At 49.2% G+C, this 23,747-nt stretch overlaps 1 protein-coding gene across 5 annotated transcripts in view; it reads right to left on the reverse strand.

The window, feature by feature from the left end:
- The window catches only part of SCMH1 (Scm polycomb group protein homolog 1), a 113,337-nt gene that overhangs the window by 28,381 nt on the left and 61,209 nt on the right, over window positions 1-23,747 (reverse strand). For all 5 annotated transcript variants that reach the window (XM_074934139.1, XM_074934140.1, XM_074934138.1 and 2 more), the window contains 3 exons: window positions 7,727-7,959; window positions 6,862-6,988; window positions 5,198-5,398 (listed from right to left, as the gene is read on the reverse strand). In XM_074934139.1, coding sequence (XP_074790240.1) covers window positions 5,198-5,398; window positions 6,862-6,988; window positions 7,727-7,959 — 561 coding nt within the window. The remainder of the gene's footprint in view (window positions 1-5,197; window positions 5,399-6,861; window positions 6,989-7,726; window positions 7,960-23,747) is intronic.

The following is a 23,747-nucleotide window of genomic DNA, read 5'->3' on the forward strand; positions in this document are numbered from 1 at the left end:
CCCACCCAAACACTGGGTAAGACCGAGAAAAGGGAGGCCTTAGGTCTAACTGGTGGTCTCTGTGCACTCTCTGGCCCTTGGGTCCATCCAAGGATCTCAAGGAGGACAATGTAGCAGCTTTGTGAATTTTTACAGGAAGCTTTTCTGTGTGTGAGGGGTAGCAGAGAAGCCAGGGGTAGGATGTCAGAAGGAACTGACCTTGGGCTTGTCTGCATGGTGGGGTTTGGTGGATTAGCTCTGTGTGCACTAACAGTTGCGGAATAACTATTCTGAAGTGACTGTGTGCACGTGGCCGGCTTTTACCTACTTTCTTTGAATCAGAGCGTACACATGGCATTTACTCTTTTCCGAAGAGGTGCTCCGTGTTCTAAGTGGGTATTTCATGGTGCTGTCCCGCTGCTGGGCTCTGTGCATTCTGGGATTTTTCTCATGGTATATTGTGGGTTATCTACCATAAGGCACTGGAATTCTGAGTCTTGGGGTCAGAGCAGCAAATTCCCATGATTCCTCTCATCACATCCCAGGAGTCATGTGGTTTTTGAGAGTCAGTGCCATTTTCAAACTGCTGTCAGCCAGCACAGAAGGAACACAGCTGTGTACCGCGGTCCAGGCTGCCACGCATGTATTTGTGATCACACATCTGGGCAGCTGTATTTGTGATCACACATCTGGGCAGCTGTCATGCTGCTGAGCTATTTTTGGTAGAGCAGGAGGAGAAGGATGAAACTGAGCAGCTAACTGTGGATAATGCTTTTCTGGAGCAGCTTCACCCCACAGGATGCTGTTTCTGGGTTTGGGATGCCAACTCTGGCTTGGAGGGGGCCGCGGGGGGGGGGGAGGGGGAGGGAAGGATAATGATCCTGGCCTGAGGTGACCAGCAGTGGACGCAGAACTTCAGGATGAGAACAGGCCCATCCCGAGACATCTGCGAGGAACCCCAGAGCTGCAGTGGCATCATACCAACATGAGAGCTGCCCTCAGTGTGGAGAAGGGCATGACCATCACTATTAGGAAGCTCACCACCCTCAATGCTACTGATCAGTAGCTAACCAGTTTAGTGTTGGTAGATCAGCCATCTGGGCTGCTGTCATGGAGGTGTGTGCTGATGTCCGGGGTCACAAAGCCTGGCACTGCACAGGAGATTGTTGATGGATCAGCATGGCTGGGGTTTCTGAATTGTTCAGGGCCATTGCCATATGCCTATACTTTGCCCCTCTCTCTAGGCTTCATAGTTCATCAAAAGCAAGGAGTATTTCACCCTGCTGCTCCTAGGCCCTGCTGACCTCTACGGCAGGTTCACCAATAATAAGTGGGATGGTCTGGAGAGTCCATGTTACCAGGATCTTTTGAAAAACACAGCTTTATTTAATGAAAAGTGAAAATTTTGCTTCCAGGATGGCTATGGACATTAATGGTGTTGCGATTCTTCATCAGTGTGGGAGACCCAGCTCACCCTGGACTTCCCTGGCTTATGAAGTCTTCTGCTGGAGACTTGGACGGGAAAAGGGAGTTGTTCGGCTCTGGCCTGAGTAGCTGCAGAATGACACTGGAGTATGCGCATGGAAGGCTAAAAGGGAGACAACACTGTCTCATGATGAGGTGGGAGGCTGCTCCTGATCACTGCCTTGCTGTGCTTTGCACATCTGAGAGAGCAGGGAGAGAGCCTTGCTGATGGGTGGGAGGGAGATGTAGAGACTTTCAGAATGTTATGAATGGCCACTGCATACTGCAGCAAATTGTCAAGGCCACAAGGTCAGGGGATGCCTTGAGCTCCTACTTTGAGGCTAGGAGCTGAAATGTTGCAATGTAGTTTGATTGTGCATTGTGGCAGGGTTTCATTGCTCTGTATGGGCTAGTGAAAAAAGTTTATTTTGCTTTTTAAATACTTTGTGCCATGGTTTTGAGAAAGGGCATTTTATTATGTGCATGGGAGAGGTGGTATGTTATGAAAGTTTATTGAACTTTTGTCAAAAATCACTTACTGAACATCAAATAGTGTAAACAACATTTATTGATCAGAACTGTGTATTCATCGTAACATGAACCACAACATAGAACAGTGCACACAGTGCAAGCTTCACTCAACGGGACGCTGCAGAAGTGCAGCACAAGTCTCAGGCATATGTAAGGGCAGGATTTCTGCCTAGTGTCTTTCCTTGGCATGTGGAGTGACACAGGAAGAAACATTGTTTGTCATTATGGGGGAGAAGGAGGGTTCCCAATACTCGCTGTTTTCAGTCTGGTGGGTGGGGTGGGGAAATGCCTGTGGCCGGAGTTCTGGAAGGGTACTGCTGCTCCCAGCTGCTCACGGATTGCAGGGCTGGAGTGGGTTGGAGTTGAGGTGGTGGGACTGTGGCAGAATATGGCGCCATCATGTTCTCTATCAAGACAGTCTGTTCTTGCGTGAATTCCAGGAGCTGCCTCTGTCTCTTATTCTCTCCATGTTCTCTGTCCTCCCTCTGCAAGAACTTCCTCCACTCCTTTGGCTTCTTATCCCTCTTCGACAATGCTGTCCTGAGGTCCTCAAACATGGTCTTTAGCCTTCTTTTCCCTGGCCCAGAGATTAGTCAGGCATGTGGAAGTTGCTAACAGTCCTGTTCACGGGGGCTGAAGCTGGGAAGCAAGAAACAGAAGTAGTTATTATAATTGCCATAGGGACCAGAATCGGAATGATAAAATGTTACTTTTTCCTCAGTTTCGGAATGCCATTTCAATGGTCCCTTCTCAACCTGGGGAGAGCTTCACCTTACTCCCTCTTTGCACATGACTCCTGTTCTAATCCTAGGCAGTTGGTGCGGTGGGGGGCTGCAGTAGGCAGGGGGGCTTAGCCAGTGCTTTGCATGGGTGGGGTGGTGGGGGTAGGTGGAAGGATTTGAAGGTTTGCCTGGGCTGGGGAGTTGCAGAGGCCGTGTTAGTAACTGCATGTGCACCTAACGTCAGAGGATGTAACCTTAATACAGATCACCAAGAGCAAAGAAGGGACTGGTTCAGAAAGACGATGGGAGTTTAATTCTCTGCATTTAACTCAGGCAATATACCTCATGAAATGCTAACAGAGCTGGAATCTCAGGGCATTAAACTGTGAAGCAAAGTCTTTTATATTGTATTACTTTCCTGTAAGTGATGTTTCACTAAGCATGTCTACATTACAACCACCATGGTACCATTAGCTTGACTGTGGCAGGAGGACTGGGGGCAGTCCACAGTGGACGACTGGGAGAAGGGCCCACAAGGAAGACAGAACCGGGGCTGCAGAGTCGGGGCCTGGTGTGACAGATGAAAAATTTCCTGGTGTGGGAAATGAAAATATCAGGGAAGTAAACCCTGCAGAACTCTAATTCTGAGGCATGGACACCATTTTGAGCATGAGAGGAGGGGGATAGAAGCAGAGTTCACATCTACCCAAAATGGTGGCAACTAATGGGCTCCCAGAACAAAGTTTTAACCCCATCAACAGGTGTTTAATTGTAATACAGCATATCATACTTACTGGCCGAGGCCCTCTGCCCAGGACTATCAGGCTGTGTCCTCCTGAGGGCTATCTGTTCCTTGGGGGTCTGGTCAGGCTCTAGCCTGGAGAAGAGATCCTGGCTTTCTGGGGACACCACCTCCTCCTCCTCCTCCGTGTCCTGGTCGGGACTGGGGTTTTCCTTGGTGCCTTTGGCACTATCCTCAATGTACCTGGGAAAATCCAATCCAGCTCCTTAAAGCAGAGGTAGGTAATTGCAGCACTGTCAGGCCATGTCTGTCCTTGGCTGTTCTTATAATTCTGCCGGCAGCACTGCTTCCCTGTATTGCAAGAGTGAGCCACATCTCAGGACAGCCCCTCTTGGTCATCCTGCCAGTGACGCACCTTCCCTGTGTTGCAGGACTGAGCCATGTCCCAGGATGGATCCTCTCGGCCATTTGCTTAGCTGTACACATGTATATTTTCTCCTCAGGGTGGCTGCTGTTTAGGCATGACTGCACTGGCTCCTCTCCCCAGATTGCAAGGAAACCCCTGTGCTGCTCATCTCCAGGTGTTTGCTGTAACACTCCAGGAGTGTGGAATCTGTGCCCCACCATTTAAACATGGGGACATCCAGTTGCCACGAGCCCAGCACAGCAGACAGTGTACACACACAGACAAGTCAGTCCTGGCATGAAGCGATGCAGTGTGGGATATCAGTGGGAGGACTGAAAAGTTGATCCAAAATACAGACGTGTCCATATGAACATTTCTACACATTAACTCATTCTGAAATGAGCCTAAACCACTTCAAAGTGGATTATCCAATTCGCACAGTTGATTTGGAAGAACTATGCTGTGTGGACACAGCCCATTTTAATTAGAAAAACCAGCAGTCAGTCTGCAATAAAGCCCTGTGTACCCAAATCCCTAGTCAGAGCGATGAGCCAAGAAGATGAGTCTAGCAGCAGCATTCTGATAGACCTGATGGAGGCAAAGTCCAGAAGAGAAGGGTTCACACTTTCCAGCCCATTGTACCAGACCTGTGGGACTCTCTGTGGCATCTCCGAGAGGACTCAGAGCACAATTCCCTGGTGCTCATGGGTACATTTTCAGGCACCCGACACTGATGGCTAATGAGGCAGGGAACAACTAACATGAGCCACCATGGATCAACCTGAAGCTGCTGAACGTTCCCCTTTCCCTTACAGGTTTAGGGAGCAGCTGGTATCATTGAAAAAACCAAACATAATGTAGCACAAAGAACACTGATGAAACAGGGGAGGATGGGCTTGAGGCTAATGCACAGGACTGGGAACCAAGGAGGCTGAATTCTGTTCTCAGATCTGCCAGCAACAAGCTGTGTGGCCTTGGATAGGTCACGTCACCTCTCTGTGCCTCAGTTTTCTCATCTGTAAAACGGGGAAAGAAAGCAACACTTCCCTAGCTCATGGGGTGCTGTGGGACTGCATTGATTAGTGGTTGAGAATGGCACTGTGATTCTTGGCTGGAAGGCACATGGGAGTTTTATTCCTACATGCACAAACATGTTATACACCCCACCTATGGCTGGAGAAGTCATCCTCGCTTGTTTAGGCTTTATACATCATCCCTGTACAGACTCCCATGGAGACTTTCCCAGCTGGGGATGGCCACAGCTGACAACAGGATGGTGCTATGCTCCAGGGAGCGGGTTCCACCAAAGACCTCTTAGAAAGCAGGGCAGTGGGGAGAAAGCTTCGTTCTTACCTGAAATGACCTCTCCCCCATGGCCTTGCTTCAGGAAGGAAAAGACAGTTTTCTGATGGTAAGCACAGTCAATACAGGCCTGTACTGCCTGCTGCAGCACCACAGAGGCACGGGCTGGTCCAAAATGGTCAGGCAGCTGCTGAACTTTCTTCTTATCCAGGTGAGGCCCGGTGCTGCTGGTCTTGTTCAAGTAAATGCAGACTGCAGAGAGAGAGAAGGCTCAAGGTTACCCTGCGAGAGCTGCTTGCCCAGCGTATGCATCGCTGCTTTGCAACAGCCTTTCCCTACTGCCAGCATGGAGCCTGGCTGCTGTCATACGCTCACCATTACCCTGCGAGAACCACCCGCCCACAGCCCTGTCCTCCTGTCAGCACAGAACCTGCCCTGTCATAGGCTCACCATTACCCTGCAAGAGCCGCCCACCCACAGCCCTGCCCTCCTGCCAGGACAGGACCTACCTGCTGTCATATGTCCACCATTACCCCGCAAGAGCCGCCTGCCCACAGCCCTGCCCTCCTGCCAGCACAGGGCCTGCCTGCTGTCATACACTCACAAACAGGGTGAACCAAGCCAGTCCAGCATAGCCACTAGTCTGCTGCCCACCAGCACAAGGCACATTTAGAAGAGGTACAAGCCCACAGTGCTGATTACTCGCTTCCCTTGGGCTCATCCTCCATCCTCCTAGCATCTCCTCCACGGCCCCTGTCCTAGCGCTCCAAGTATGCTGTGGGCGGGTTTGCACAATGGCGTGCTGAGCGTCCGGATAACAGTTGAGACTCTAAAAGGAGCCTAAGGGAGTTCAGCACCCAGCTCCCATTGAATTTCCAGCCTAGGTCCCTTAGGCTTCCTTGGATATTGGTCCAGCTGTGCTGAGGGGGAGTGGGCCCAGCCCATACCTTGTGCTGGGCAGAGCTAGTAACAGACTCCCCTTTCCGGGGTCAGCTTTAGTTCTGACTCAAGAACAGAACCCCACAGAAATCTTAGCTTGGTCTTTCTAGGCTCTCGACCCTTGCTCCTTTTTGCCCAAAGCGACTCTGGCTGCCTCTCCACACTACTAGGAGCTCAGTGGACCCAGCAAGACTCAGCAACAGACACCCTGACTTTTACTGCAGGGTTCTGGGGTGACTTGACAGCAGAGGCTGCCCCCCTCTCTGGTTTCAGAGAGAACTAGAGTGCTGTGGCCCTTCCTGCCTCAGAGCAGCCTGGGCCCAGAGAAATGCCCCTCCTAGAGCGGCTGCGTTGCTCGCATGAGTGTGCAACCATACGGCTCCAAGACAGCACTCTGCACCTGGCTGCAAGGTGCGCCTCAGCCCAGAGTGAAAGGTCTCGAGTGTCTATGCAGACATCCTCTATGAGCAAAAGGAGCGTTCAACCCACAGGGGATGCCTCTAGGTACCACTAAGCAATAATTTATGGCAGGAAAACGCAGTGCAATCGCCTAGCTCTAGCCACGGTCCTGAGAAGCAGAGGAGATGAGGGAAGGCCTGGGGAGCCTCTGGGTCTCTTTCCAGCCTGATTCTTCTCTGCGTTAGGCCGCTCTCATTTCCGCACCGGCCACACTCGCTGCCACATTTGGAAATCGTGGCATCTTCACTTGATATTTTCTGGGTTCCCCCAGATTCCTTAACTGCATCATCTTCACTGAGGGGGTGACCCCAGCTTACCTGTGGGGGCCTGCATGGCAGAGCTGGGGATAGTAGCAGCATCCTGGGGCACAGTGCTTGTGTCTGGCTCTGGGGTGCTCGTTGTTGGAGAGGTGGGGGCTGGATTCAGCAAAGTCCGAGGTTTCCTCTGCAGAAAGGGATTGGGAAGAGTTCTCCTTTTACACAAGCTCACCATCCTGCCCCGCCCTCCGCCCTCATCAGACCCTGCCCCCATCCTGCTCTACCCTCCCGCCCACATCAGACCCCACCCCCAACCCTGCTCTACCCACCCGGCCACGGCCCTCATTAGACCCCACCCCCATCCTGCTCAAACCCTGCCCATCAACCTCCTCAGACCCCGCCCTGCTTTACCCCTCCACTGCCCTCATCAGACCCCGTCCCCCCCTACCCCTGCCACCGCCCTCAGCAGACCTCGCCCCCCCCATCCTGCTCTACCCACCCCACCCCCTGCTTGGCCATGCTTCCTGACACTTGTAAATATGCTTATCCCTGTGGCTGTGAGACTGGAGTCTAGTTACTCCCTCCACTCCACACCCCTGCCCAGCGCATGTGCTTCCAGCCCCTGCGGGGCTGAGGAGCTGGAGTCTGGAGATACTCCCAACCCCCACACTCCATGGGTGTGCTCCCATTACCCGTCAGTCCTAGGGCTGGACTTTGCCTCCTACACACACAAAAGCATAGGGGACGGAGGGTGCTGGGGGTGCGGTTTCCATCACACACAGGCGTTACAGTTTGGTTCACTGGCTCTCAGCACCCGCACTGTACAAATTGTTCCAGCCCCCTGCACAAAACACAGCTGCTCTCCACCCCAGAGGCACACATGCCCCATTCACATGTGATCACAGACACATACCCTGTCACCTACCTTACTGCCAGGCTTTGGTCCCCTCTTTTTGGGGAATTTCAGAGGCTCCACGGACTTGGAAGGGGTAGGGATGGGGTGATGGATCAAGGCCTTGGGCGTCCGGCCGCGCTTCTTGCCCGACTTGCGACGCTTTTGCTCAGGTTGGAGCCCCAAAGCAGTCTTCAGGCTGCCGTGCATGCTGGGCTTCTCAGCACTTCCTTCGGAGACAGGGAACGGGCTCTTTGGAATCACAACTGCAGTCAAAAGGAGGACGACGACCATCGTTTACACACGGTGACGTAATTACTCGCGCACACAGCTGTGGGTCCGAATACGAGTGGCTTCTGCCCGTAAACGCCGCCACCCCCAGGCAGCAGCAACCTTCGCTGAGCCCTAATTAGAGAGCTCAGAGCTGAGCATGCAGATGGTTTTTCTGCATCTCATGTAGGAGCCCAAATCCCCTGACTTCCAGTCCAGTGCTTTAGCCATACGGCAGCCTTTCCTCCTAAAACATGGGACACACTGCCTTACGTTAGGTGGACTGCTCAATTATCATAAGAATATGAGAACAGCCACACTGGGTCAAACCAATGGTCCATCCAGCCCAGTCTCCGGTCTTCCAACGGTGGCCAATGCCAGGCATCACAGAGGAAATGAACAGAACAGGTAATCATCAAGCGATCTATCCCGTTGCCCATTCCCAGCCTCTGGCAAACAGAGGCTAGGGACACCATCCCTGCCCATCCTGGCTAATAGCCACTGATGGACCTCTCCTCCATAAATTTATCTAGTTCCTTTTTTAACCTTGTTACAGTCTTAGCCTTCGCAACTTCCTCTGGCAAAGAGTTCCAGAGGTTGACTGTGCGTTGTGTGAAGAAATACTTCCTTCTGTTTGTTTTAAACCTGCTGCCTATTCATTTAATTTGGTAACCCCTAGTTCTTGTGTTGAGAGAGTAAATAACACTTCATTTACTTTCTTCACACCAGTCATGATTTTATAGACCTTTATCAGATCCCCCAGTCGTCTCTTTTCCAAGATGAAGTCTCAGTCTTCTTATTCTCTCTTCATACAAAAGCTGTTCTTTTCCCCTAATCCTTTCTGTTGCCCTTTTCTGAACCTTTTCCAATTCCAGTGTATCTTGTTTGAGATGGGACGACCACATCTGCACGCACTGTTCAAGATGTGGGAGTACCATGGATTTATACAGAGGCAATATGATATTCTCTGTCTTGTTATCCATCCCTCTCCTAATGGTTCCGAACATTCTGTTGGTTTTTTGACTGCTGCTACTCATTGAATGGATGTTTTCAGAGAACTATCCACAATGACTCCAAGATCTCTAATTTAATTTAGCTAATGTAGACCCCATTTATATGCATAGTTGAGATTATGTTTTCCAATGTGCATTACTTTGCATTTATCAACACTGAATTTCATCTGCCATTTTGTTGCCTAGTCACCCAGTTTTGGGAGATCCCTTTGTACCTCTTCGCAGTCAGCTTTGGATTTAACGATCTTGAGTAGTTTTGTATCATCTGTAAACTTTGCCTAACCACTTTTTACCCCTTTTTCCAGTCCTTGTATGAATATGTTTAACACTACCAGTGAAATCCTAGCGGATCTTAAACATAAAAAAGAAGCTTACAAGAAGTGGAAGGTTGGACATATGACCAGGGATGAGTATAAAAATATTGCTCGGGCATGTAGGAATGAAATCAGGAGGGCCAAATCGCACCTGGAGCTGCAGCTAGCAAGAGATGTCAAGAGTAACAAGAAGGGTTTCTTCAGGTATGTTGGCAACAAGAAGAAAGCCAAGGAAAGTGTGGGCCCCTTACTGAATGAGGGAGGCAACCTAGTGACAGAGGATGTGGAAAAAGCTAATGTACTCAATGCTTTTTTTGCCCCTGTCTTCACGAACAAGGTCAGCTCCCAGACTGCTGCGCCGGGCATCACAACATGGGGAGTAGATGGCCAGCCCTCAGTGGAGAAAGAGGTGGTTAGGGACTATTTAGAAAAGCTGGACGTGCACAAGTCCATGGGGCCGGACGAGTTGCATCCGAGAGTGCTAAAGGAGTTGGCGGCTGTGATTGCAGAGCCATTGGACATTATCTTTGAAAACTCGTGGCGAACGGGGGAAGTCCCAGATGACTGGAAAAAGGCTAATGTAGTTCCAATCTTTAAAAAAGGGAAGGAGGAGGATCCTGGGAACTACAGGCCAGTCAGCCTCACCTCAGTCCCCGGAAAAATCATGGAGCAGGTCCTCAAGGAATCAATCCTGAAGCACTTACACGAGAGGAAAGTGATCAGGAACAGTCAGCATGGATTCACCAAGGGTAGGTGATGCCTGACTAATCTAATCGCCTTCTATGATGAGATTACTGATTCTGTGGATGAAGGGAAAGCAGTGGATGTCTTGTTTCTTGACTTTAGCAAAGCTTTTGACATGGTCTCCCACAGTATTCTTGTCAGCAAGTTAAAGAAGTATGGGCTGGATGAATGTACTATAAGGTGGGTAGAAAGTTGGCTAGATTGTCGGGCTCAACGGGTAGTGATCAGTGGCTCCATGTCTAGTTGGCAGCTGGTGTCAAGTGGAGTGCCACAGGGGTCGGTCCTGGGGCCGGTTTTGTTCAATATCTTCATAAATGATCTGGAGGATGGTGTGGATTGCACTCTCAGAAAATTTGCGGATGATACTAAACTGGGAGGAGTGGTAGATACGCTGGAGGGCAGGGATAGGATACAGAGGAACCTAGACAAATTGGAGGATTGGGCCAAAAGAAACCTGATGAGGTTCAATAAGGATAAGTGCAGGGTCCTGCACTTAGGACGGAAGAACCCAATGCACCGCTACAGACTAGGGACCGAATGGTTAGGCAGCAGTTCTGCGGAAAAGGACCTAGGGGTCACAGTGGACGAGAAGCTGGATATGAGTCAACAGTGTGCCCCTGTAGCCAAGAAGGCTAACGGCATTTTGGGCTGTATAAGTAGGGGCATTTCCAGCAGATCGAGGGACGTGATCGTTCCCCTCTATTCGACATTGGTGAGGCCTCATCTGGAGTACTGTGTCCAGTTTTGGGCCCCACACTACAAGAAGGATGTGGATAAATTGGAGAGAGTCCAGCGAAGGGCAACAAAAATGATTAGGGGTCTGGAACACATGACTTATGAGGAGAGCCTGAGGGAACTGGGAATGTTTAGTCTACGGAAGAGAAGAATGAGGGGGGATTTGATAGCTGCTTTCAACTACCTGAGAGGTGGTTCCAGAGAGGATGGTTCTAGATTATTCTCAGTGGTAGAAGAGGACAGGACAAGGAGTAATGGTCTCAAGTTGCAGTGGGGGAGGTTTAGGTTGGATATTAGGAAAAACTTTTTCACTAGGAGGGTGGTGAAACACTGGAATGCGTTACTTAGGGAGGTGGTAGAATCTCCTTCCTTGGGAGTTTTTAAGGTCAGGCTTGACAAAGCCCTGGCTGGGATGATTTGATTGGGGATTGGTCCTGCTTTGAGCAGGGGGTTGGACTAGATGACCTCCTGAGGTCCCTTCCAACCCTGATATTCTATGATTCTATGATTCCCAGTACAGACTCCTGGGGGATATGGCTATTTACCTCTCACCATTCTGAAAATTGAGCATTTATTCCTACCCCTTGTATCCTATCTTTTAACCAGTTACTGATCCAGGAGAGGACCTTCCCTCTTATCCCACGACAGCTTATTTTGGTTAAGAGCCTTTGGTGAGGGTCCTTGTCAAAGGCTTTCTGAAAATCTAAGTACACTATATCCACTGGATCACCCTTGTCCACATGCTTGTTGACCCCCCTCAAAGAATTCTAGTAGATGGTGAGGCATGATTTTCCTTTACAAAAACCATGCTGACTCTTCCCCAACAAATCGTGTTCATCTATGTGTCTGACAATTTTGTTCTTTACTATAGTTTCAACCAATTTGCCCAGTGCTGAAGTTAGGCTTACCAGCCTGTAACTACCAGGATTGCCTCTGAAGCCTTTAAAAAAAATTGGCATCACATTAGCTATCCTCCAGTCATCTGGTTCAGAAACTGATTTAAATGATAGGTTCACATACCACAGTTAGTAGTTCTGCAATATCACATTTCAGTTCCTTCAGAACTCTTGGGTGAATCCCATCTGGTCCTGGTGACTTATTACTGTTTAGTTTATCAATTTGTTCCAAAACCTCCTCTAATGACACCTCAATCTGTGACAGTTCCTCAGATTTGTCACCTAAAAAGAGTGGCTCAGGTTTGGGAATCTCTCTCACTGTGAAGACCGATGCAAAGAATTCATTTAGCGTCTCTGCAATAGCCTTAGCTTCCTTGAGTGCTCCTTTAGCATCTTGATCAGCCAGTGGCCCCACTGGTTGTTTAGCAGGCTTCTTCCTTCTGATATACTTAAACATTTTTTTGCTGTTACTTTTTGAGTCTTTGGCTAGCTGTTCTTCAAATTCTATTTTGGCCTTCCTAATTACATTTTTACACTTCACTTGCCAGAGTTTATGCTCCTCTCTATTTTCCTCAATAGGATTTAACTTCCACTTTTTAAAGGATGCCTTTTTGCCTCTAACTACTTCTTTTACTTTGTTGTTTAGCAATGGTGGCACTTTTTTGGTCCTCCTACTTGTGTTTTTTGTTAGTTTGGGTATACATTTAAATTGAGCCTCTATTACTTTTGACACTGTACCTTTTAATTTCTGTTTAACTAACTTCCTCATTTTTGTGTAGTCCTCCTTTCTGAAATTAAAAGCTACCACAGTAGCTACTTTGGTATCCCCCCCAGGGATGTTGAATTAATACCAAGCAGTTAAGCTATGTTCGCCTCTTGGACCAGATTCTGTATTCCATGTAGGATTAAATCAAGAATTGCCTCTCTCTTTGTGGGTTCAGGACTAGCTGCTCCAAGAAGCAATCATTTAAGGTATCAAGAAACTTTCTTTCTGTATCCCGTCCTGAGTAACAGGGTCAGGCCAGATGGCTACAGGAGAGTGATCCTATTGGGATCCAGGAACTGCTAAAGGCCCCCCCGCCACATCCCCAGCCTAAGGGGAGGATCCACAGGGCCCGGAAGCCAAATGATTCCGGGGCACAACTAATAAAATAACAGGGACAGGAGTGCAGTGATAGAAAGTGCGGTGATAGGTGATACAGGACAGTGATAGAAGGTAGATATATTAGCCCCAGAGTAAGCAGATCCCTTTTCCCTGAGTAAGATAATGGGCTGTTCAAGAACAATTAAGAAGCTACCAGAATCAATTAGGACAGGCAGGCTAATCAGGGAACCTGGTTTTAAAAAGGACCTCACTTCAGTTAGTGAGACGTGTGTGAGGAGCTGGGAGCAAGAGGTGCAAGAAGCGAGAGTGAGTAGGCATACTGCTGGAGGACTGAGGAGTACAAGCATTACCAGACATCAGGAGGAAGGTCCTGTGGTGAGAATAAAGAAGGTGTTGGGACGAGGCCATGGGGAAGTAGTCCAGGGAGTTCTAGCTGTCACGCAGCTGTTACAGGAGCCACTCCACAGGTGCAATCCACAGGGCCCTGGGCTGGAACCCGGAGTAGAGGGCGGGCCCGGGTTCCCCCCATCCCCCTCAACTCTCTATTTGAGACAAGAGGAGTTGACCTGGACTGTGGGTCCCACCAGAGGGGAAGGTCCCTGGCCTGTTCCCCGACCCACTAGGTGGGTCAGCAGAGACTGTGGGGATTGTTCTCCTCCCTTTCCCTATGCTGGCCAGTGATGAAGTTAGCTGCGTGAACGGCAGGTTTGAGCCACTAGCAAAAGTGGCCAAACTGAGGGCTGCCGTGAATCTCTGAGGTGAACAAATCCGCCAATAAGCGCAGGACCCACCAAGGCAGAGGAGGAACTTTGTCACACCAGTCAATATGGGGATAGTTGAAATCTCCCATTATTAATTATTATTATTATTATTACTGAGATTTTTATTTTTATAGCCTCTCTGATCTCCCTGAGAATTTCACAGTCATGATCACCATCCTGGTCAGGTGGTCAGTAGTATAACACTGCTGCTATATTCTTAATATTCAAACATGGAATTACCAGCCATAGCGATTCTATGGTACAGTTTGGTTCACATAATATTTTTAAATCATTTACTTCATTGGCACTGAACTCCCTGAGGAGCAAGGCTCTAGTCCTACCTCTTCATATAAGTTACCTTGTTATCAAGTCCTGCCCTTTCTTTACTGTATGTGGTGGCCTATCATGGAGAACGCACAGAGAACATTCCAAACAGGAGGGCTGGTCAGCACCCGCCTGACAGTCACAGAGGCAGTGCTGTGTTCGAAAGCCCCTTCTAGTACTTGCAGGCAAAAAGTCAAATTTGCAGTGCCCACAACTTTCCAATGCATTGCAGCTGCGAGATGTGGCCTCCACCCTTGATCCCTAAGACTGGGGCTGCTACTAACAACCCGAAGTGCTAGCTCCTGTCCAGACCAAATAAGATGGCATGCTCCACTCAAGGTACTGCCCAACCTAAATGAAGTGACACCCAATTGCCTGCAGCTGGCACCTGCAGTCCATTTGCACTTCCTTCTTAGGGCTCTCCAGGCTGCAAGGTCAGTCTGCCCCAGTATCAAAACACAGCCCTTTGGGTACTTGCCTACTATTAAAGGGGACAGCCCCTTTTTCCTCTCAGCCCTTTTCTCAAGTTTCCTTGTTTTTCTGCATCCCCTTTATCCCCCCTTAGTCATTCACCTGCTCATCTTCTCATAGGGACAGGAGGTGAAGTGACCCAGCTCAGCTGATTAATATTTTGCTCTAGAATTTAAATATCTATGAAAAAAATAAATAAGGCCCAAATTTTCAGGAATTTCCACTAATTTTGGGGTGCATCAGGTTTTGGGAGCCCAACCTGAGATACCAATGGATGTTTCAAATGGAGGCACATAGATTAGTAATTGCTATTGTAAATGTCCATCCAGATGTCTACCCTCATGGTCATGGAGAAAACCTTCAACATGTGAACTGAGTGTAACTGATGCAGTGATGTCTGTCTAAGTCAACAGTTGTAAACAACAGCTTCCAGAGGTGAACTGCCACTCTTCATCTCCCAGACTAGAGGACTCCCTATGTGCGAGGGCACTGAAATGACAATACACCCCTAATTCCCGAGTCTCATCTGTTTACTCTTTGCTCACAGGGGCAGGCTCCAGACTTCTCACCTCTTAAGTGAGAGCCTGATATTGATTTCAACCTCTAGAGGAGTGGGTGGGAAGGTGGCTAGCCCTTGTGCATTTGGTAAGAGCCCTGTGAGAACCCAGATGAACATGCTAGTCAGCAAGGGGAAATGCAGTTTTGGATCAGGTGAGCAGTAAGTGGCTGATCACCCCATATTCTGTCTCTGCCCATTACAGGGTTACAAGCGTTTGACAAAGGAATGGGGTGGCCTAGCCTGCACCTTCAACAGCTATCTCACAGGCTTTACCAGCCTGAAGCCCTCAGCACCCAGAGTAGAGATGTTGCCAGCATCTCCTAGGCACACAGGCTATTCTAGATGTAGGCTGGAGACTTTTAGCTTCAAGGCAGGTGCCCCAGCCACAAGAAAGCCTCCTTAAGGCTACGGGCTCAAACCTTCCTCCCACCACAGCCTGAGGGAAACTGCTAAGGCCGGAGTGGGGATGAGCTCCTCATTTACGTCCAAGGAGAGACACACCAGACCTTGCTGGTGCAAACACAACGGCAACAAATGAACCAGAGAAGAGCACCCTAGGTCAAGCCTCAGTGGGGGAATGCAGGCCAGATGGCTGGGGCTTTGTGAAGGTGCTCAGGCACTACAGCACCAGGGGCCAATACCTAGACAAAGGGCAGAGCCGAGAGGGGCAAGGCTCCACAGGGGAGCAGAGGAGCCTAGGAGAAGTGGCCTGTGGGAGGCCAGGGCAGGCTTGTGTGCACTGCACTGAGTCCATAAGCTCCAGCTACCAGCCACAACAGCAAGGGGTTTACTTGGGAGGAGGGATGAATACAAACTAAGACCCTTAAGTGAAAAAGTCAGCAGTGTCCCCCTCAGCTCCTAGACCAACTCCTCGCTCCCACTGGTCACTGCTACAGGAGAGGCAGCTGTCGGTCACAGAGCCCCGGCTATTTCCCACCAACTGTCCGAGGAGAGCAGTGCTGCTGTAAGGGTGTCTCTCTGGTGGGGGCTCAGGCTGGCAGGGTGAAGGGATTCCAGCCCCCACATGTAAACAAGATGCCATACCCAGACCCTGGCAGAGGTGAGGTTAGCTCAGTGGACATAGCAGGCAAGGCTCTGGGGTCCATTCCCATCTCGGCCATGAATCACTGGGCCCTTGGGCAACTGACTCAGGCTCTCCCTCCTGCAGCTTACGTGAGAAAAGGAGACTTGCTGCACCTGGGGCCTGGGCCGATGGGAGTCTGAGCTGCTTGCCCGTCTCTCCATTTACCCAGCACCAGCTGGAATCATTTACACCAGCGCAAAGTGGGCGTGAAACACTACACTGCTGACTGAGAGCGTTCTAGACCCACGCTGTACTCGCTCTTCAGTGGGGCAAACGACAACAACCTAGCCCTGAACTGGGCCCACTGTGCTTAGTACGTGGATAATATGAGATTTAGGACGACTTCACTTTTAATCTCCTTGCTTTTATGTGCTTGGCTCTGTAAATGATGTGAAATTGAAGGATTGGGCCAGAAGAAATCTGATGAGGTTCAACAAGGACAAGTGCAGAGTCCTGCACTTAGGAAGGAAGAATCCCATGCACCGCTACAGACTGGGGACTGATGGGCTAAGCAACAGTTCTGCAGAAAAGGACCTGGGGATTACAGTGGACAAGAAGCTGGATATGAGTCAGCAGTGTGCCCTTGTTGCCAAGGAGGCCAAAGGCATATTGGGCTGCATTAGTAAGAGCACTGCCAGCAGATTGAGGGAAGTGATTATTCCCCTCTACTGGGCGCTGGTGAGGCCACATTTGGAGTACTGCATCCAGTTTTGGGCCCCCCACTGTTGTCGGTAGCTACCGGTGTGGTGCTCTGCTCTTGTCTGACAATAACAGTCGGCTGTGTGCGTGTTCCCTCTGTGTACTGCCCTGGCTCTGTGCAGATAGCTGACACAGCAGACCCCAAGAGAACCCCCAATGACCGCAGACTCTAGTAAGGTATGAAGGCACCTGGCCAGGTTTATTATCAAACAAAGCACAGTAATAGTTTCCTATAGACTCTACGGGACATACTATGAATTTGTGCCCCCTGGCAATGGACACAGCTCAGTCAGGGGCGGGACACTCCACTGCCCCCTCGGCTGGACAAAGATATGCGCTCCAGGACCTATTTTTATACAGTTGCAGGACAGATTACTCATCCCTACTGACATATTGAGGTACAGCCCCTTGACTCATGAGGGTGCTGTCTCCCACTTTGATCATGTTGGTTCAAACAAACAGGTCTGTCCATCATGCTGTCCTTTTGACCCTGTCTTTGGGATGCACCTGGCTGTTCCTTGTTATCTCTGTGAAGTGTCCTCATATTGGGATGTCCAGGTGCCATCTTGGCAAACGTTCCTCTTATTACTACTTATATCATTAGGGCATGCTTTCTAGAAGCCCTTTCCTTACCAAGTTCTGCAATTAGGGCCTGCCTCTGGCTCACAGCCCAGCTTTGCTTAGCAATCCCTGGAAGTACTTTGGTTCAGGCTTTAGGCCTCAGACCAGGCCTCTGATACAAGGGTTTATGTTTCAGGGTCTCTTTCTACACCAACTACAGAAGGCATGTGGACAAATTGGAGAGAGTCCAGCAGAGGGCAACGAAAATGATGAGGGGGCTGGGGCACATGACTAAGGAGGAGCGGCTGAGGGAACTGGGATTAGTCAGTCTACAGAAGAGAAGAGTGAGGGGGGATTTGATAGCAGCCTTCAACTACCTGAAGGGGGTTCCAAAGAGGATGGAGCTCGGCTGTTCTCAGTGGTGGCAGATGACAGAAGAAGGGGCAATCGTCTCAAGTTGCAGTGGGGGAGGTCTATTGGATATTAGGAAAAACTATTTCACCAGGAGGGTGGTGAAGCACTGGAATGCGTTACCTAGGGAGGTGGTGGAATCTCCATCCTTAGAGATTTTTAAAGCCCGGCTTGACAAAGCCCTGGCTGGGATGATTGAGTTGGGGACTGGTCCTGCTTTGAGCAGGGGGTTGGACTAGATGACCTCCTGAGGTCTCTTCCAACCCTGATATTCTATGATAAATGTCAGTACACTGTCACTCAGCAACCTAATTTTAAAATAAGGCATTTATGTAGTGGGAAGATATACAGAACATGGGCGTGGGGTGATCAAGATTTATTACCACATGTCTGAAAGAGTATATTAGCAATGGAATCAATACTTGACTGGACAGAAAAGAAATACAATAGCACAAGTGCAATGCAAGCTGAATGTCTGAAATGGCTGGTTATTTTCCAGATGACTGTGGTGTCTGCTACAGGGGGTAGTACTGCAGTTCTGTTAAACCTGTGATCAATCCAGGCCTTATTGAGACCACAGACAGACTTGGGCTGCTCTAGGCTCATACAGTAATGTCCAAGTTAAATGTTAATATTTATTGGCACACGGAACTGGAATAGCTGTTTCGGTGAGGCTCTTTTGTAACAGACTGGTATAGCCATGGCCTCAGCTGCTTTCATGGCAGTAAGAACAGGAGTACTTGTGGCACCTTAGAGACTAACAAATTTATTTGAGCATAAGCTTTCGTGAAGTTTGTGTTAACTGGAACCTTAAGGAACATCACTACATGCTGGAGTGACAAGTAGTTCATCAGATTTGTGTAGGAGGGGAGGAGAGAGTTCTCTACATATTTTATAGGGTACCAGACTTAGCCATGCTGCAAAATGTCAGAATGGAAGGCATCTGCCACTTGCATGGGAGCTCCGATTATGCAAAAACAGCCCTCATCCACATAGCTCTTCAATTCATGAATGATCAGAGTGACTGACACTTCGTTATCTAACTACGTTATTCAGATCACTCCATGTGTTCTTAAGCTCCATGAGCTGAACCTCCCTTGCTTATTGGCTCCCAAAAGAAGATCAGTTTTCTTCACATGTAATGAATCCTGCAAGATAACTAACCATTTCCCTCTATTCAGACAACATTGAATTCGCAGAGTCTGATCTCACACATCAAGAACCTGCTGCCATCTTTATTTTAAGCCAGCCTCCTTCTAGTCTGCAGCTGTGAAATTTACCACAGAATCAAATTAAAAAAAAATTTTCAAGTCCTTACTGTTGAAAAGAAAATCTTCCAAAAGTGCCCCAAGGGTAACTGATGCAGCAGTGTTTGCATACAGCTTGAAACAGCTCTGAAAGGCATGAACTATCCCACTCACTTAAAAGGAGCGTTAACTCCAAAAATTGAACTGTGACAGTTTAAATGCCAACATTGACTATCGTACTGCTGCATATTTTAGTTGGAACATCCAGCAAGTGTGCTTATCCCACAGCCATTACCCACTTCCCTATGCCTTCCCAAGTGCTGAAAGCTCATACCGTCCTCTACCCAACTGTCAAAACCTCCAGCTTCCCCTTAGACAATTTCTACAGTGCAGCCATATTGCCAGAACAAATACCTGTGGCACACTGAAAATGGGAAATTTAGGGCCCAAGCTGAACAAATCAGATTTACTGTCAAATGAACACCAGAATTACTGATTGACTTGGTAATTTAGATAGTAATTCCATAAAAATAGATCTGCTGCAGCATTTCCAGCCTGCTGAAGCAGCAAAGACCCTTGCCAGAAAACTTAAGCCATCGGCTTCTAAAGGAATAAACATCTTTCCCAGCTGTGGGATCCATGATGTATATGCAGTTGGTGTGTAGTACCGGCAATATTTGCAGCTTCACCTTGCTGTTAAATTCAGCTAAACTTTGTGAGAGATTCTATTAAAGATAAGTCTCCTTGTCACTTTAACCAACACCAGAAAACCGCATTTGTCAATTAGCAGCTTCCCACAGCCTTGTCCAAGCCTAAATAAAATAAAAACAAGAATCTTTGGGGTCAGGCTGTACAGTGGAGCAGAATACGTTCCCTGTCTGTCATTCTCCTCCCGTGAGACACAGCAGTAGCCGTTAAACATTCAGCATTTAAAGTAACGGAGATCCCTGCTCTAAGCAAGGGAAAAACTGATGCCATCATGTGATAATCGTTGGTAACTGATTTTCTAATGACGACCAGTGTCGTATGCCCACCGATCAAACGAACAGGTAAGGCACTGGTTCTGTCCAGAAGTCCACACAGTTCAACCATCTTTATTTAACATTCTCTCTACCTAAAATGGCTTTAAAATTACTCTTCTTGGAGGGAGAATATGGTTAGTGGTTCCTTCTTGCTGTAAGTGCCCATGACTGGCAGGCCCTGTCCCATGCCACTGGTATGGGAGTGATCCAGCCCAGAAGAGAGATTAGAGAGATATTCAATGGAGATGAGCAAGTTTACCATGCACTTAAAGACAGATTGTTTCCAAAGAAAATCCTGTTAGGAATTTGCTGGATGCAAAGACTCAAGCATGGGAATTGGAGAAGGATTAGCATTCAGTATATGTCTAATACGGAGACAAGGTGTTCAGTGGAATACTCAGATTCCTAGGTTTTGAGGCGGCTGGAGAATTTTCCCTCACTGGTGTCTGCCAGGCCGGCTCCACGCCCTCTGGAGTCACACGGTTATGCGCCAGTATGACGAGCGCCACCGGCCCTGCACCCTCTCAGCTCCTTCTTGCCAGTTACTCCAACAGAGAAGCTGGAGGGTGGGTCACGGAATGAACATGAGCAACACATCTCAAAGAACAACTACGAAAGGTTAAGTAACTGTTTTTAATTCTTAGAGTGCTTGCTCACGTCCATGCCATGCAAGATGATTCACACACTGTCCCCCCAGAGAAGGGCTCGGAGTTCATGGACATTCTGACTGAAACACTGCTCTTCTGAAACTGGTGTCGTCTTGGGGCTGTTGGGTGATGGCGTAGTGGGATGTGAAGATATACACCAATGACGAGATTGCAGCTCTGCATACGTCCTGGACTGGGACCTGTGTGAGAAACGCTGCTGACAAAGCCTTGTGGAGTGAGCGGTTAAAATGGCCAAAGGCAGGACATTCGCCTGCTCATAGCAGGCCCGAATACAGGCAAGGACGAGATCCTCTGGGCTCACAGAGGAAAACCTCTCATCCTTTCCGCTATTGCTACGAAGAGTTACGTGGACTTGCGGAAGCGTTTAGTCCTCTCAATATAAAAAGTGAGGGCACGCCTAACGTCCAATGAGTGAAGCCACCATTCCCCAGAGTTCTCATGAGGTTTCGGGAAGAAGACTGGTAGAGAAATGGCTTGGTTGTTATGGAATTGTGACACTACCTTTGGTACGAAGGCCAGATGGAGGCGCGGTTGGACCTTGTCCTTAAAGGACACAGTGTAAGGTGGTTCTGACATAAGGGCCTTGATTTCAAAGACCCTTCTGGCCGAGGTGATTGCCACCAAGAAGGCTACCTTCTGTATGGCATGGACATGAGCAAGGACTCAAAGAAGAAAAAACAGCTACTTAACCTTTCATAGTAGTTGTTCTTTGAGATGTGTTGCTCATGTCCATTCCGTGACCCACCCTCCTGCCTCTCTGTTGCAGTTACTGGCAAGAAGGTGCTGAGAGGGTGCAGGGCCAGTGGCGCTTCTCATACTGGCGCATAACTGTGCAACTCCAGAGGGTGCTAGAGCCAGCCCGACAGATACCACTGAGGGAAAATTCTCCAGCAACAGTGCACGTGGCACACACCTAACATGGAACGGACATGAGCAACACATCTCGAAGAACAGTTATGGAAGGTAACCAGAGAGAAGTAGCAGGGGGCACAATGCTAATGGCTCAAAGGGGAGACCCGTGAGTCTTGGAAGAACGAGGTTTAAGTCCCATGGGAGGAGGGGAAGGCTGTCAGCTTGCAGACCTGAGGACAGAGCCTCTCCAGCCCTTGAGAAACCACGCCATCATCTCATGAGAGAACACTGACCTGCTGTTCACTGGTGGGTGGAAGGCTGAGATGGCTGCTAAATGCACCTTAATACATGCAAGGGCCAGGCCCTGCTGCTTTAACTGGAGCAAATAGTCCAAACAAAAGGAGTTTGCCTGGGAGTTTGCCTGCGGAAAGCCCACTGAGGCTTACATCTTGCCGGATTCTCTGAGTAATTACTACAACTCCTGAGGAAGCTCGTAGAAGGAAGGTAATATGGATGGGGGGTGTTCAGCTGTTGTGACCTGCACTGGATGTGCTATATTTGTCTTTCTTCCCCAGGACAGATGCGACTTTGTCTGTACAAAGTGCAAGCTGGTCTCCATACTGGAAGAGAAGGTTCAAGGTCTGGAGCAACAGGTATCGACCCTGCGTTGCATAAGAGAAACTGAAGATTTCCTGGACGGATGTCAGGATAGGCTTCTACGGGCACAAGGTTCTGAAGATTCAGAGCAGGCTGCACAACGGGGACAGAAGGATGGTGAAGAAATTTGGCATCCTGTGACCTCCAGAAGAAAAAAGGGGAACGTCCATGTACCAGCAGGGCAGACACAGGTAAGTAACCGTTTTCATGTTCTCTCCACAGGTACTAATGCGGAGAGTGGACCAGATGATACGTCTGAGGGAAGGGAGCAGAAAGAGACTCCGCCGATTGGAAGGCATGAGATGCACTGTCCTAGGGTTGGGGGTTCCACGACCACCGCTCCCAAGAGAAGGAGGCGGGTGGCGGTGGTCGGGGACTCTCTCCTCAGGGGGACTGAGTCATCTATCTGCCGCCCTGACCAGGAAAACAGAGAAGTCTGCTGCTTGCCAGGAGCTAAGATTCGCGATGTGACGGAGAGACTGCCGAGACTCATCAAGCCCTCAGATCGCTACCCCTTCCTGCTTCTTCACGTGGGCACCAATGATACTGCCAAGAATGACCTTGAGCGGATCACTGTGGACTACGTGGCTCTGGGAAGAAGGATAAAGGAGTTTGAGGTGCAAGTGGTGTTCTCGTCCATCCTCCCCGTGGAAGGAAAAGGCCTGGGTAGAGACCATCGAATTGTGGAAGTCAACAAATGGCTACGCAGGTGGTGTCGGAGAGAAGGCTTTGGATTCTTTGACCATGGGATGGTGTTCCAAGGAGTGCTAGGCAGAGACGGGCTCCACCTAACGAAGAGGGAAGAGCATCTTCGCAAGCAGGCTGGCTAACCTAGTGAGGAGGGCTTTAAACTAGGTTCACCGGGGGAAGGAGACAAAATCCCTGAGGTAAGTGGGGAAGCGGGATACTGGGAGGAGGCACGAGCAAGAGCGCGTGAGAGGGGAGGGCTCCTGCATCATACTGAGAAAGAGGGGCGATCAGCAGGTTACCTCAAGTGCCTATATACAAATGCACAAAGCCTGGGAAGCAAGCAGGGAGAACTGGAAGTCCTGGCACAGTCAAGGAATTATGATGTGATTGGAATAACAGAGACTTGGTGGGATAACTCACATGACTGGAGTACTGTCATGGATGGATATAAGCTGTTCAGGAAGGACAGGAAGGGCACAAAAGGTGGGGGAGTTGCACTGTGTATAAGGGAGCAGTATGACTGCTCAGAGCTCAAGTATGAAACTGCAGAAAAACCTGAGAGTCTCTGGATTAAGTTTAGAAGTGTGAGCAACAAGGGTGATGTCGTGGTGGGAGTCTACTATAGACCACCAGACCAGGGGGATGAGGTGGACGAGGCTTTCTTCCGGCAACTCGCAGAAGTTACTAGATCACAGGCCCTGGTTCTCATGGGAGACTTCAATCACCCTGATATCTGCTGGGAGAGCAATACAGCGGTGCACAGACAATCCAGGAAGTTTTTGGAAAATGTAGGGGACAATTTCCTGGTGCAAGTGCTGGAGGAACCAACCAGGGGAAGAGCTCTTCTTGACCTGCTGCTCATAAACCGGGAAGAATTAGTAGGGGAAGCAAAAGTGGATGGCAACCTGGGAGGCAGTGACCATGAAATGGTCGAGTTCAGGATCCTAACACAAGGAAGAAAGGAGAGCAGC

Source organism: Natator depressus, chromosome 19 (genome assembly GCF_965152275.1).
Source record: "Natator depressus isolate rNatDep1 chromosome 19, rNatDep2.hap1, whole genome shotgun sequence".
NCBI classification, from domain to species: domain Eukaryota; kingdom Metazoa; phylum Chordata; order Testudines; family Cheloniidae; genus Natator; species Natator depressus.